This window comes from Salvelinus alpinus, chromosome 31 (assembly GCF_045679555.1).
Source record: "Salvelinus alpinus chromosome 31, SLU_Salpinus.1, whole genome shotgun sequence".
Lineage (NCBI taxonomy): Eukaryota > Metazoa > Chordata > Actinopteri > Salmoniformes > Salmonidae > Salvelinus > Salvelinus alpinus.
In genome coordinates this window covers 35,618,411-35,634,551 of record NC_092116.1, presented here as the reverse complement: position 1 = coordinate 35,634,551, position 16,141 = coordinate 35,618,411, and the positions used below count along the sequence as shown (strand labels likewise).

The following is a 16,141-nucleotide window of genomic DNA, read 5'->3' as shown; positions in this document are numbered from 1 at the left end:
TGACCAGGTGTGTGCGAGTGACCAGGTGTGTGTGTGTGTGTGTTACCAGGAGTACCAGGAGTGTGTGTGTTACCAGGTGTGTATATTACCAGGAGTGTGTGACCAGGTAGGTGTGTGTGTTACCAGGTGTGTGTTACCAGGTGTGTGTTACCAGGTGTGTGTGTGTTACCAGGTGTGTGTGTGTGTTACCAGGTGTGTGTGTGTGTGTTACCAGGTGTGTGTGTGTGTTACCAGGTGTGTGTGTGTTACCAGGTGTGTGTGTGTGTTACCAGGTGTGTGTGTGTGTGTTACCAGGTGTGTGTGTGTGTGTGTGTTACCAGGTGTGTGTGTGTTACCAGGTGTGTGTGTGTTACCAGGTGTGTGTGTGTTACCAGGAGTATGTGTGACCAGGTGTGTGTATTACCAGGAGTGTGTGTGTGACCAGGTGTGTGTGTGACCGTGTGTGTGTGTTTCCAGGTGTGTGTTACCTGAGGTGGAAGCCATCGTTAGTGAAGAGTTGGTGCTGCAGCAGATCAGAACACTGTGACCTCCTGTCTGGATCCATCTGGAGACACCTCTGGTAGGAGAACAGAGAGATGGAGGGATAGAGAGAGAGAGAGAAAGAGGGGGTTGGGGAGAGGGAGTCGTAGAGAGTTAGTTACTGAAAGGCTACAGTACTTTAGGAGGAGAGAGTTAGTTACTGACAGGCTACAGTACTTTAGGAGGAGAGAGTTAGTTACTGACAGGCTACAGTACATTAGGAGGAGAGAGTTAGTTACTGACAGGCTACAGTACTTTAGGAGGAGAGAGTTAGTTACTGAAAGGCTACAGTACTTTAGGAGGAGAGCGTTAGTTACTGACAGGCTATAGTACTTTAGGAGGAGAGAGTTAGTTACTGAAAGGCTACAGTACTTTAGGAGGAGAGAGTTAGTTACTGAAAGGCTACAGTACTTTAGGAGGAGAGAGTTAGTTACTGAAAGGCTACAGTACTTTAGGAGGAGAGAGTTAGTTACTGAAAGGCTACAGTACTTTAGGAGGAGAGAGTTAGTTACTGAAAGGCTACAGTACTTTAGGAGGAGAGAGTTAGTTACTGAAAGGCTACAGTACTTTAGGAGGAGAGAGTTAGTTACTGACAGGCTACAGTACTTTAGGAGGAGAGAGTTAGTTACTGAAAGGCTACAGTACTTTAGGAGGAGAGAGTTAGTTACTGAAAGGCTACAGTACTTTAGGAGGAGAGAGTTAGTTACTGAAAGGCTACAGTACTTTAGGAGGAGAGAGTTAGTTACTGAAAGGCTACAGTACTTTAGGAGGAGAGAGTTAGTTACTGACAGGCTATAGTACTTTAGGAGGAGAGAGTTAGTTACTGAAAGGCTACAGTACTTTAGGAGGAGATAGTTAGTTACTGACAGGCTACAGTACTTTAGGAGGAGATAGAGAGAGTTAGTTACTGACAGGCTATAGTACTTTAGGAGGAGAGAGTTAGTTACTGAAAGGCTACAGTACTTTAGGAGGAGAGAGTTAGTTACTGACAGGCTACAGTACTTTAGGAGGAGAGAGTTAGTTACTGACAGGCTACAGTACTTTAGGAGGAGAGAGTTAGTTACTGAAAGGCTACAGTACTTTAGGAGGAGAGAGTTAGTTACTGCCAGGCTACAGTACTTTAGGAGGAGAGAGTTAGTTACTGACAGGCTACAGTACTTTAGGAGGAGAGAGTTAGTTACTGAAAGGCTACAGTACTTTAGGAGGAGAGAGTTAGTTACTGACAGGCTACAGTACTTTAGGAGGAGAGAGTTAGTTGCTGACAGGCTACAGTACTTTAGGAGGAGAGAGTTAGTTACTGAAAGGCTACAGTACTTTAGGAGGAGATAGAGAGAGTTAGTTACTGAAAGGCTACAGTACTTTAGGAGGAGAGAGTTAGTTACTGACAGGCTACAGTACTTTAGGAGGAGAGAGTTAGTTACTGACAGGCTATAGTACTTTAGGAGGAGAGAGTTAGTTACTGAAAGGCTACAGTACTTTAGGAGGAGATAGAGAGTTACTGAAAGGCTACAGTACTTTAGGAGGAGATAGAGAGAGTTAGTTACTGAAAGGCTACAGTACTTTAGGAGGAGAGAGTTAGTTACTGACAGGCTACAGTACTTTAGGAGGAGAGAGTTAGTTACTGAAAGGCTACAGTACTTTAGGAGGAGATAGAGAGAGTTAGTTACTGAAAGGCTACAGTACTTTAGGAGGAGAGAGTTAGTTACTGACAGGCTACAGTACTTTAGGAGGAGAGAGTTAGTTACTGACAGGCTATAGTACTTTAGGAGGAGAGAGTTAGTTACTGAAAGGCTACAGTACTTTAGGAGGAGATAGAGAGAGTTAGTTACTGAAAGGCTACAGTACTTTAGGAGGAGATAGAGAGTTACTGAAAGGCTACAGTACTTTAGGAGGAGATAGAGAGAGTTAGTTACTGAAAGGCTACAGTACTTTAGGAAGAGAGAGTTAGTTACTGACAGGCTACAGTACTTTAGGAGGAGAGCGTTAGTTACTGAAAGGCTACAGTACTTTAGGAGGAGAGAGTTAGTTACTGACAGGCTACAGTACTTTAGGAGGAGAGAGTTAGTTACTGACAGGCTACAGTACTTTAGGAGGAGAGAGTTAGTTACTGACAGGCTACAGTACTTTAGGAGGAGAGAGTTAGTTACTGAAAGGCTACAGTACTTTAGGAGGAGAGAGTTAGTTACTGACAGGCTACAGTACTTTAGGAGGAGAGAGTTAGTTACTGACAGGCTACAGTACTTTAGGAGGAGAGAGTTAGTTACTGAAAGGCTACAGTACTTTAGGAGGAGATAGAGAGAGTTAGTTACTGAAAGGCTACAGTACTTTAGGAGGAGAGAGTTAGTTACTGAAAGGCTACAGTACTTTAGGAGGAGATGAGTTAGTTACTGACAGGCTACAGTACTTTAGGAGGAGAGAGTTAGTTACTGAAAGGCTACAGTACTTTAGGAGGAGAGAGTTAGTTACTGACAGGCTACAGTACTTTAGGAGGAGATAGTTAGTTACTGACAGGCTACAGTACTTTAGGAGGAGATAGAGAGAGTTAGTTACTGACAGGCTACAGTACTTTAGGAGGAGAGAGTTAGTTACTGAAAGGCTACAGTACTTTAGGAGGAGAGAGTTAGTTACTGAAAGGCTACAGTACTTTAGGAGGAGAGAGTTAGTTACTGAAAGGCTACAGTACTTTAGGAGGAGAGAGTTAGTTACTGACAGGCTACAGTACTTTAGGAGGAGATAGTTAGTTACTGACAGGCTACAGTACTTTAGGAGGAGAGAGTTAGTTACTGAAAGGCTACAGTACTTTAGGAGGAGAGAGTTAGTTACTGAAAGGCTACAGTACTTTAGGAGGAGAGAGTTAGTTACTGAAAGGCTACAGTACTTTAGGAGGAGAGAGTTAGTTACTGAAAGGCTACAGTACTTTAGGAGGAGATAGTTAGTTACTGAAAGGCTACAGTACTTTAGGAGGAGATAGAGAGTTAGTTACTGACAGGCTACAGTACTTTAGGAGGAGAGAGTTAGTTACTGAAAGGCTACAGTACTTTAGGAGGAGAGAGTTAGTTACTGAAAGGCTACAGTACTTTAGGAGGAGATAGTTAGTTACTGAAAGGCTACAGTACTTTAGGAGGAGATAGAGAGTTAGTTACTGACAGGCTACAGTACTTTAGGAGGAGAGAGTTAGTTACTGAAAGGCTACAGTACTTTAGGAGGAGAGAGTTAGTTACTGACAGGCTACAGTACTTTAGGAGGAGAGAGTTAGTTACTGAAAGGCTACAGTACTTTAGGAGGAGATAGAGAGTTAGTTACTGACAGGCTACAGTACTTTAGGAGGAGAGAGTTAGTTACTGACAGGCTACAGTACTTTAGGAGAAGATAGAGAGAGTTAGTTACTGAAAGGCTACAGTACTTTAAGAGAAGATAGAGAGAGTTAGTTACTGAAAGGCTACAGTACTTTAGGAGGAGATAGTTAGTTACTGAAAGGCTACAGTACTTTAGGAGGAGATAGTTAGTTACTGAAAGGCTACAGTACTTTAGGAGGAGAGAGTTAGTTACTGAAAGGCTACAGTACTTTAGGAGGAGATAGTTAGTTACTGAAAGGCTACAGTACTTTAGGAGGAGAGAGTTAGTTACTGAAAGGCTACAGTACTTTAGGAGGAGATAGAGAGAGTTAGTTACTTAAAGGCTACAGTACTTTAGGAGGAGAGAGTTAGTTACTGACAGGCTACAGTACTTTAGGAGGAGATAGTTAGTTACTGACAGGCTACAGTACTTTAGGAGGAGAGAGTTAGTTACTGAAAGGCTACAGTACTTTAGGAGGAGAGAGTTAGTTACTGAAAGGCTACAGTACTTTAGGAGGAGAGAGTTAGTTACTGACAGGCTACAGTACTTTAGGAGGAGAGAGTTAGTTACTGAAAGGCTACAGTACTTTAGGAGGAGAGAGTTAGTTACTGACAGGCTATAGTACTTTAGGAGGAGAGAGTTAGTTACTGAAAGGCTACAGTACTTTAGGAGGAGATAGTTAGTTACTGAAAGGCTACAGTACTTTAGGAGGAGATAGAGAGAGTTAGTTACTGACAGGCTACAGTACTTTAGGAGGAGAGAGTTAGTTACTGAAAGGCTACAGTACTTTAGGAGGAGAGAGTTAGTTACTGACAGGCTACAGTACTTTAGGAGGAGATAGAGAGAGTTAGTTACTGACAGGCTACAGTACTTTAGGAGGAGAGAGTTAGTTACTGAAAGGCTACAGTACTTTAGGAGGAGAGAGTTAGTTACTGACAGGCTACAGTACTTTAGGAGGAGAGAGTTAGTTACTGACAGGCTACAGTACTTTAGGAGGAGAGAGTTAGTTACTGACAGGCTACAGTACTTTAGGAGGAGAGAGTTAGTTACTGAAAGGCTACAGTACTTTAGGAGGAGATAGAGAGAGTTAGTTACTGAAAGGCTACAGTACTTTAGGAGGAGAGAGTTAGTTACTGACAGGCTACAGTACTTTAGGAGGAGAGAGTTAGTTACTGACAGGCTATAGTACTTTAGGAGGAGAGAGTTAGTTACTGAAAGGCTACAGTACTTTAGGAGGAGAGAGTTAGTTACTGAAAGGCTACAGTACTTTAGGAGGAGAGAGTTAGTTACTGACAGGCTACAGTACTTTAGGAGGAGAGAGTTAGTTACTGACAGGCTACAGTACTTTAGGAGGAGAGAGTTAGTTACTGACAGGCTACAGTACTTTAGGAGGAGAGAGTTAGTTACTGACAGGCTATAGTACTTTAGGAGGAGAGAGTTAGTTACTGACAGGCTACAGTACTTTAGGAGGAGAGAGTTAGTTACTGAAAGGCTACAGTACTTTAGGAGGAGAGAGTTAGTTACTGACAGGCTACAGTACTTTAGGAGGAGAGAGTTAGTTACTGAAAGGCTACAGTACTTTAGGAGGAGAGAGTTAGTTACTGAAAGGCTACAGTACTTTAGGAGGAGAGAGTTAGTTACTGACAGGCTATAGTACTTTAGGAGGAGATAGAGAGAGTTAGTTACTGACAGGCTACAGTACTTTAGGAGGAGAGAGTTAGTTACTGACAGGCTACAGTACTTTAGGAGGAGAGAGTTAGTTACTGAAAGGCTACAGTACTTTAGGAGGAGAGAGTTAGTTACTGACAGGCTACAGTACTTTAGGAGGAGAGAGTTAGTTACTGAAAGGCTACAGTACTTTAGGAGGAGAGAGTTAGTTACTGAAAGGCTACAGTACTTTAGGAGGAGAGAGTTAGTTACTGACAGGCTATAGTACTTTAGGAGGAGATAGAGAGAGTTAGTTACTGACAGGCTACAGTACTTTAGGAGGAGAGAGTTAGTTACTGACAGGCTACAGTACTTTAGGAGGAGAGAGTTAGTTACTGAAAGGCTACAGTACTTTAGGAGAGAGTTAGTTACTGAAAGGCTACAGTACTTTAGGAGGAGAGAGTTAGTTACTGACAGGCTACAGTACTTTAGGAGGAGAGAGTTAGTTACTGACAGGCTACAGTACTTTAGGAGGAGAGAGTTAGTTACTGAAAGGCTACAGTACTTTAGGAGGAGAGAGTTAGTTACTAAAAGGCTACAGTACTTTAGGAGAGAGTTAGTTACTGAAAGGCTACAGTACTTTAGGAGGAGAGAGTTAGTTACTGACAGGCTATAGTACTTTAGGAGGAGATAGAGAGTTAGTTACTGAAAGGCTACAGTACTTTAGGAGGAGAGAGTTAGTTACTGACAGGCTATAGTACTTTAGGAGGAGATAGAGAGTTAGTTACTGAAAGGCTACAGTACTTTAGGAGGAGAGAGTTAGTTACTGACAGGCTACAGTACTTTAGGAGGAGATAGTTAGTTACTGAAAGGCTACAGTACTTTAGGAGGAGATAGAGAGAGTTAGTTACTGACAGGCTACAGTACTTTAGGAGGAGAGAGTTAGTTACTGAAAGGCTACAGTACTTTAGGAGGAGAGAGTTAGTTACTGAAAGGCTACAGTACTTTAGGAGGAGAGAGTTAGTTACTGACAGGCTACAGTACTTTAGGAGGAGATAGTTAGTTACTGACAGGCTACAGTACTTTAGGAGGAGATAGAGAGAGTTAGTTACTGACAGGCTACAGTACTTTAGGAGGAGAGAGTTAGTTACTGAAAGGCTACAGTACTTTAGGAGGAGAGAGTTAGTTACTGAAAGGCTACAGTACTTTAGGAGGAGAGAGTTAGTTACTGAAAGGCTACAGTACTTTAGGAGGAGAGAGTTAGTTACTGACAGGCTATAGTACTTTAGGAGGAGAGAGTTAGTTACTGACAGGCTACAGTACTTTAGGAGGAGATAGTTAGTTACTGACAGGCTACAGTACTTTAGGAGGAGAGAGTTAGTTACTGAAAGGCTACAGTACTTTAGGAGGAGAGAGTTAGTTACTGACAGGCTACAGTACTTTAGGAGGAGAGAGTTAGTTACTGAAAGGCTACAGTACTTTAGGAGGAGAGAGTTAGTTACTGAAAGGCTACAGTACTTTAGGAGGAGAGAGTTAGTTACTGACAGGCTACAGTACTTTAGGAGGAGAGAGTTAGTTACTGAAAGGCTACAGTACTTTAGGAGGAGAGAGTTAGTTACTGACAGGCTACAGTACTTTAGGAGGAGATAGAGAGAGTTAGTTACTGAAAGGCTACAGTACTTTAGGAGGAGAGAGTTAGTTACTGAAAGGCTACAGTACTTTAGGAGGAGAGAGTTAGTTACTGAAAGGCTACAGTACTTTAGGAGGAGAGAGTTAGTTACTGAAAGGCTACAGTACTTTAGGAGGAGAGAGTTAGTTACTGAAAGGCTACAGTACTTTAGTAGGAGATAGTTAGTTACTGAAAGGCTACAGTACTTTAGTAGGAGATAGTTAGTTACTGACAGGCTACAGTACTTTAGGAGGAGATAGAGAGAGTTAGTTACTGAAAGGCTACAGTGCTTTAGGAGGAGAGAGTTAGTTACTGACAGGCTACAGTACTTTAGGAGGAGAGAGTTAGTTACTGAAAGGCTACAGTACTTTAGGAGGAGATAGAGAGTTAGTTACTGAAAGGCTACAGTACTTTAGGAGGAGAGAGTTAGTTACTGAAAGGCTACAGTACTTTAGGAGGAGATAGTTAGTTACTGAAAGGCTACAGTACTTTTAGAGGAGATAGTATGTCTCTGTGGTGTAGAAAAGCACTGGGTAACAGTTCATGAATGTTGATAAAGGAGTGAACCACATCCTGGCGGTAGTGTTGTAGAGGCTCTGTCTGAGGGGGGGGGGGGGGGGAGATGTGTGCACCTGCGTAAGGTCTGTAGTAGTTGTGGACAGTTTAGGATAGCGTTGTTGTAGAGGCTCTGTCCGAGGGGGGGGGGGGGGGGAGATGTGTGCACCTGCGTAAGGTCTGTAGTAGTTGTGGACAGTTTAGGATAGCGTTGTTGTAGAGGCTCTGTCTCTGTCACCTCCGGTAGACTGACTCCTGAAAACACTGGGTTCTTATAGAACAACTCCTGGTGGCGAGGGGTCAGGTTGCCTTGGTAACAAACAAAATAAACAAGTAGCAAAATTCATTAATAATTCATTAAAATATTAATAAATTAATCATTGCTCCGTGTGTGTGTGTGTGTGTGTGTGTGTGTGTGTGTGTGTGTGTGTGTGTGTGTGTGTGTGTGTGTGTGTGTGTGTGTGTGTGTGTGTACTGTCCTCACCAAAGCACCTGATGATGTGGTATAACTGGTCGATGTCAGAGTCTCCAGGAAACAGGGGTTCTCCTGTCAACATCTCTACGAAGAGACAGCCTGCAGCCCACACATCTACCGCCCTACACACACACACAGACACACACACACACACAGAGACACACACACAGACACACACACAGACACACACACACACACAGACAGACACACACACACACACACACACACACACACACACACACAGACACACACACACACACACCACACACACAGACAGACACACCAACCCACACACACATACCACCACACATACACAGACACACATACCACCACACACACACAGAGACACACACACAGACACACACACCAACCCACACACACACACCACACACACAGACAGACACACCAACCCACACACACATACCACCACACATACACAGACACACATACCACCACACACACACACAGACAGACACACACACACACACCACCACACACACACACACACACCAACCCACACACACATACCACCACATACACAGACACACACACACACCACCACACACACATACCACCACACACACACACACACACACACACACACACACACACACACACACACACACACACACACAGTAGTATTAGACAAATAACAGTGGAGGCTTTCGTACCACTGTCTCTCTCTTTCTCTCTCTCTGTCTCTCTCTTTGTCTCACTCTCTCTGTCTCTCCTCTCTATCTCTCGGTCTCTCTCTCTGTCTCTCTCCCCGTCCCTCCCTCTGTCTCTAGTCTTGTTCTTACTTCCCGTACTTGGTGTCCCCCACCAGTAGTTCTGGGGCCCTGTACCAGCGTGTTGCTACGTAGTCCGTGTAATTCTCTCCTGGTGGAGCCATTGTCCTGGCGAACCCGAAGTCACACAGCTTGACCACTCCACCCTGAGATACCAGGATGTTCTCTGGCTTGATGTCCCTATGGATGATCTGGAGAAAACAAAAAGGATACATATAGGAAACATATATGAAATATATATGAAACATATAGGAAATATAAAGGAAACATATATGAAATATATATGAAATATATATGAAATATATATGAAACATATAGGAAATATAAAGGAAACATATATGAAATATATATGAAATATATATGAAATATATATGAAACATATAGGAAATATAAAGGAAACATATATGAAACATATATGAAACATATAGGAAATATAAAGGAAACATATATGAAACATATATGAAACATATAGGAAACACATAGGAAACAACAAACAAAATGACCTCATGGCTTGGTTTTTGCTCTGACAACTGTGGGACCTTATATAGACAGGTGTGTGCCTTTCCAAATCATGTCCAATCAATTGAATTTACCACAGGTGGACTCCAAGTTGTAGAAACATCACAAGGATGATCAATGGAAACAGGATGCACCGGAGCTCAATTTCGAGTCTCATAGCAAAGGGTCTGAATACTTATGTAAATAAGGTATTTCTGTTTTTTACTTTTTAATACATTTGCAAAAATTTCGAAAAACCTGTTTTTTTTGTGGAATATGAAGTGTGGAAATAGTTAAGGGGTCTGAATACTTTCCGAATGCACTGTATAAATTCATATATACATTAGTATGGCGGTCTAAGATCCCAAAACATTTGAGATGAAAATGTTCAGTGTCGTTATCCACGTAAAGGGGAGTCTGTCTATGTTCCTGTCTGTCTGTCTGTCTGTCTGTCTGTCTGTCTGTGTTCCTGTCTGTCTGTCTATGTTCTGGGGTGCTGGAGTATTGAAAACAGGGGTTCCAATCATTTTTGGTCGAATGGAATAAATGGAACTAAGTCCCGTCCTCCAATGAGTCCGTCCTCCTATAGCTCCTCCTACCAGCCTCCTCTGACACACACACACACACACACACACACACACACACACACACACACACACACACACACACACACACACACACACACACACACACACAGACACACACACACACACACAGACACACACACACACACACACACACAGACACACACTCCACTCACGTTGTGTTGATGGCAGAAGGAGATAGCCCGTAGTATCTGGTAGACGTATCTTCTTAGGCGGCTGTAGTCGAGTCCCGTTGGACTCTGTTCTAGGTCATCTAGAACCGTACGTTCTACGAACTCAAACACCAGGTACCAGCGACGCCTCTTTTTCCACACCTCCAGCAGGTTGACAAGGTTCTCATGGCGCAGTTGCTGGAGAAACGGGGGGGGGGGGGACAAATAATGGATTGATTGGTTGTTTTGATTGATTGGTTAGTTAGTTAGCATTTGTATATGTCAGGAATGGGCAACTTTGATGGGGGGAGGGGGTCACAAAAAAACTCATTATGGCCACAGTGGCTTGCGGATCCGGGTGAGAGAATGGCGCCGGAGGGGATGGCCACCGTTTTACCGGCTCCTGAACAATCTTGTGTGTTTTTTTTGCGCTAATCTTAACTATTTTATAAATAATGTTTCGGCCATCATTTCATATGTCCGAATTGATCTTCTGGACATCAAAACAGTCGATTTAGATGAGGACTTTTATTTCATGAAATCGGAGGCGAAGGACATAACTCCCAAATCCCCGTCACTCAGAGGAGGCCGAGGCAGAGTTATAGAGGTCGCCGTGCGGGATATCTAACGAGACTGCAACGGCAAGTGGATAAGTCGTCATTACCCTCCGTTCTATTGACGAACGTGAAATCACTGGAAAATAAACTGGATGAGCTCCGTTGGGAGACTATCCTATCAACGTGATCTGAAGAACTGGAATATGCTACGTTTCACAGAGTCGTGACTGAACAAGGACACGGAAAATATAAATCTAGCTGTTTTTTTCTATACATCGGCAAGACAGAACAGCTGCATCTGGTAAACTGAGGGGGGGGGGGTCTCTGTCAACAACAGCTGGTGCGCAATCGCTAATATTAAGGAAGTCCCGAGTTTCTGCTCACCTGAGGTAGAGTACCTCATGATAAGCTGTAGACCACACTATCTACAAAGACAGTTTTCATCTATATTTTTCACGGATGTCTAACTCTGACTGAACGACTCAAACTCCCCACCTTTTACTCTCCGAATGGACGTTAGCTGTGAGCGCCGAGATTCCCACGCGTCGACTTTTGTTCGCTATACATGTCGGGGGATGCTATTCACGAGGACATGTTGTTCTGTCTCACAATTCTCGAACATGAAACGGTACAGGGGGATGTTCAGTGTGCTGCGCAGCTATATCGACAAAAAACAGACTCCATGGGATAGAATGGTTAGTACAGATGGGGCTCCTTCTTTTTAAAATGTTATTTTACCTTTATTTAACCAGGCAAGTCAGTTAAGAACAAATTCTTATTTACAATGACGGCCTAGGAACAGTGGGTTAACTGCCTTGTTCAGGGGCAGAAGGACAGATTTTTACCTTGTCAGCTCAGGGGATTCGATCTAGCAACCTTCCGGTTACTAGTCCACCGCACTAGGCTACCACTCTAGTTATAAATGTGTCTCCCTCTGCCATATGGACGCATTGTACGATACCTACACCCACTAAGCTATAATGGATACACCGAGAGCAACTGGCAGCAAAAGAGCTGAGCGCATTGACTCTGTCCCGGCACCCCCCTGTATATATTGTTATTTTTTACTGCTCCTCTTTAATTACTTGTTACTTTTATCTCTTAATCTTATCCGTATTTTTTGAAACTGCATTGTCGGTTAGGGGCTCGTAAGTCAGCATTTCACTGTAAGGTCTACTACACCTGTTGTATTCAGCATTTCACTGTAAGGTCTACTACACCTGTTGTATTCAGCATTTCACTGTGAGGTCTACTACACCTGTTGTATTCAGCATTTCACTGTGAGGTCTACTACACCTGTTGTATTCAGCATTTCACTGTAAGGTCTACTACACCTGTTGTATTCAGCATTTCACTGTAAGGTCTACTACACCTGTTGTATTCAGCATTTCACTGTAAGGTCTACCTACACCTGTTGTATTCAGCATTTCACTGTGAGGTCTACTACACCTGTTGTATTCAGCATTTCACTGTAAGGTCTACTACACCTGTTGTATTCAGCATTTCACTGTAAGGTCTACTACACCTGTTGTATTCAGCATTTCACTGTAAGGTCTACTACACCTGTTGTATTCAGCATTTCACTGTAAGGTCTACCTACACCTGTTGTATTCAGCATTTCACTGTGAGGTCTACTACACCTGTTGTATTCAGCATTTCACTGTAATGTCTACTACACCTGTTGTATTCAGCATTTCACTGTGAGGTCTACTACACCTGTTGTATTCAGCATTTCACTGTAAGGTCTACTACACCTGTTGTATTCAGCATTTCACTGTAAGGTCTACTACACCTGTTATATTCAGCATTTCACTGTAAGGTCTACTACACCTGTTATATTCAGCATTTCACTGTAAGGTCTACTACACCTGTTATATTCAGCATTTCACTGTAAGGTCTACTACACCTGTTATATTCAGCATTTCACTGTAAGGTTTACTACACCTGTTGTATTCAGCATTTCACTGTGAGGTCTACTACACCTGTTGTATTCAGCATTTCACTGTGAGGTCTACTACACCTGTTGTATTCAGCATTTCACTGTGAGGTCTACTACACCTGTTGTATTCAGCATTTCACTGTAAGGTCTACTACACCTGTTGTATTCAGCATTTCACTGTGAGGTCTACTACACCTGTAGTATTCAGCATTTCACTGTAAGGTCTACTACACCTGTTGTATTCAGCATTTCACTGTAAGGTCTACTACACCTGTTGTATTCAGCATTTCACTGTGAGGTCTACTACACCTGTTGTATTCAGCATTTCACTGTGAGGTCTACTACACCTGTTGTATTCAGCATTTCACTGTGAGGTCTACTACACCTGTTGTATTCAGCATTTCACTGTGAGGTCTACTACACCTGTTGTATTCAGCATTTCACTGTGAGGTCTACTACACCTGTTGTATTCAGCATTTCACTGTAAGGTCTACTACACCTGTTGTATTCAGCATTTCACTGTGAGGTCTACTACACCTGTTGTATTCAGCATTTCACTGTAAGGTCTACTACACCTGTTGTATTCAGCATTTCACTGTGAGGTCTACTACACCTGTTGTATTCAGCATTTCACTGTAAGGTCTACTACACCTGTTGTATTCAGCATTTCACTGTAAGGTCTACTACACCTGTTGTATTCAGCATTTCACTGTGAGGTCTACCTACACCTGTTGTATTCAGCATTTCACTGTGAGGTCTACTACACCTGTTGTATTCAGCATTTCACTGTAAGGTCTACTACACCTGTTGTATTCAGCATTTCACTGTAAGGTCTATCTACACCTGTTGTATTCAGCATTTCACTGTAAGGTCTATCTACACCTGTTGTATTCAGCATTTCACTGTAAGGTCTACTACACCTGTTGTATTCAGCATTTCACTGTAAGGTCTATCTACACCTGTTGTATTCAGCATTTCACTGTAAGGTCTATCTACACCTGTTGTATTCAGCATTTCACTGTAAGGTCTATCTACACCTGTATTCAGCATTTCACTGTAAGGTCTACTACACCTGTTGTATTCAGCATTTCACTGTAAGGTCTACTACACCTGTTGTTTTCAGCATTTCACTGTCAGGTCTACTACACCTGTTGTATTCAGCATTTCACTGTCAGGTCTACTACACCTGTTGTATTCAGCATTTCACTGTGAGGTCTACTACACCTGTTGTATTCAGCATTTCACTGTGAGGTCTACTACACCTGTTGTATTCAGCATTTCACTGTAAGGTCTACTACACCTGTTGTATTCAGCATTTCACTGTAAGGTCTACCTACACCTGTTGTATTCAGCATTTCACTGTAAGGTCTACCTACACCTGTTGTATTCAGCATTTCACTGTAAGGTCTACCTACACCTGTTGTATTCAGCATTTCACTGTAAGGTCTACTACACCTGTTGTATTCAGCATTTCACTGTGAGGTCTACTACACCTGTTGTATTCAGCATTTCACTGTAAGGTCTACTACACCTGTTGTATTCAGCATTTCACTGTGATGTCTACTACACCTGTTGTATTCAGCATTTCACTGTGAGGTCTACTACACCTGTTGTATTCAGCATTTCACTGTAAGGTCTACTACACCTGTTATATTCGGTGCATGTGACTAATAACATTTTGTTGTATTTGATTCTGTTGTATTTGATTCTGTTGTATTTGATTCTGTTGTATTAAACTCCACCTTACCTTCAACATCTTGATCTCTCTCAAGGCGATCTTCTTGACTGTCTTATCGTCCTCTGACTCCAGAAACTTCTTAACGGCCACGATCCTCCCGTTCTCCTTGTGGCGACACTTCATGACCGAGCCGTAGCTTCCCTCACCGACCATACCCAAGTTCTCATACTTCTCCATGACACACACTATAATAACACACACTCTGCAACACACACTCTATAACACACACACATACTATAACACACACTCTGCAACACGCATATCTTACAACACAGACACAGACACTCACACACACACACACACACACACACACGCACCCACACACTAGGCTACAACACACTGATAATACAACACACAAAGTCTATAATACACACTCTATAACAGACTCACACCATAACACACACTCTATAGAAAAAACACTAGTCTACACACACTATGACATACACACACACTATACATACATATATATATAACACACACACACACACTCACATCAGCTGACGAAGAAATAGCAGGTTGACGTTTATTGTCATGAGTCTTGTCCTGGAGGCAGTACTGAGCGATTTTCCCTTTGATAGGCCAGCTGCAAATGTCAAAATGGCTATATTGTCCCAAAAACAAATGGCATTAGGGTTAGCAGTGTGGTTAAGGTTAGGGTTAGGTTTAAAATCAGATGGTATGATTTGGTGTCAGCTAGTAACCACTCTGCAGAGCTGTCTCCAGAACAAGATCCAGGACGAAAAACGCTAACCTGCGAATAGATAGACTAAACAACATTGTTTACCAAATACTTGTTCTGTACATTTCAACATTGTTGCATGAAAGAAAATATTTCATAGTCTACAGCCCAAATGGTTGCATGAAAACAATAGGTGTTTGATTGCGCACATACATAGCGTGTAGTAGAACTAACTTCCTGATGTGAACGTTCTGAACCAAAATAATTTCCGGATACTCAGCTGAGCCACCGGGCCGACTTCAAAAACTTCAACGGTTTGTTGACCAATTAGTGGACTAATGTTCGGTACAAAGACTCCCAGATCCTTATAAGATCGATATCACTCTTAACGATCAACGTAAACAGTGGTGTAAAGCCGCACCGGACATCCGAGATGAGAGAACTAGAAAACAATTACCAGTGTCACCAAAGCCGTTACCCGTAGCAACTGACCTCCGGTGGTGTACACAAAAACAACATCACTCTACTCTCTAGCCCAGTGTAGTGAGCTCTGAGAATGTGAATGAGGAGGTTTTGAGGAAAAGTTAACTACTTTGATATTTTCCTTTGTGTAATTTTCAACTTTAACAAAACCAATCAGATACTGGTGAATTTCTATTACATTTTACTCTATTCTACTCAGGGCCAGCTCTGTGCTTTTGGGGGGATTTTTTACGTTTTTAAGTTAATCTCCTGCATTTCTACACATTTTGTAATGACTTATGCCATCTTAATGTCATATCTGAGTGAGAATGGCTATCAAAATCAATGGGGTCCACTTGGAAAAAAAAAAGTCTCACAATGGGATTCGATAAACTATGAGCAAAGATTTTTTATAACTAACCCAAGATAGACCACAGTCTGTCATTTCAATTCGGAAGCAAATTAATCATACTGAGCAAAACAATTAATCAAGAGCCAAGCACGAGCTAGCGAGAGCCAATT

At 42.4% G+C, this 16,141-nt stretch overlaps 1 protein-coding gene across 4 annotated transcripts in view; it reads right to left on the bottom strand.

Moving 5' to 3' along the window:
* LOC139561351 (cyclin-dependent kinase-like 4) overlaps positions 1-15,662 on the bottom strand; it is a 32,662-nt gene extending 17,000 nt beyond the window's left edge. The window contains exons 1-6 of one of the 4 annotated variants that reach the window (XM_071378378.1): positions 14,488-15,662; positions 10,248-10,442; positions 9,002-9,180; positions 8,211-8,323; positions 7,896-8,035; positions 468-556 (exon numbers count right to left, since the gene is read on the bottom strand). In XM_071378378.1, coding sequence (XP_071234479.1) covers positions 468-556; positions 7,896-8,035; positions 8,211-8,323; positions 9,002-9,180; positions 10,248-10,442; positions 14,488-14,655 — 884 coding nt within the window. In that variant the 5' untranslated portion in view covers positions 14,656-15,662. The remainder of the gene's footprint in view (positions 1-467; positions 557-7,895; positions 8,036-8,210; positions 8,324-9,001; positions 9,181-10,247; positions 10,443-14,487) is intronic. The other 3 variants (XM_071378379.1, XM_071378377.1, XM_071378380.1) reach the window with 3 other exon arrangements.
* Positions 15,663-16,141: the final 479 nt, after the last annotated feature.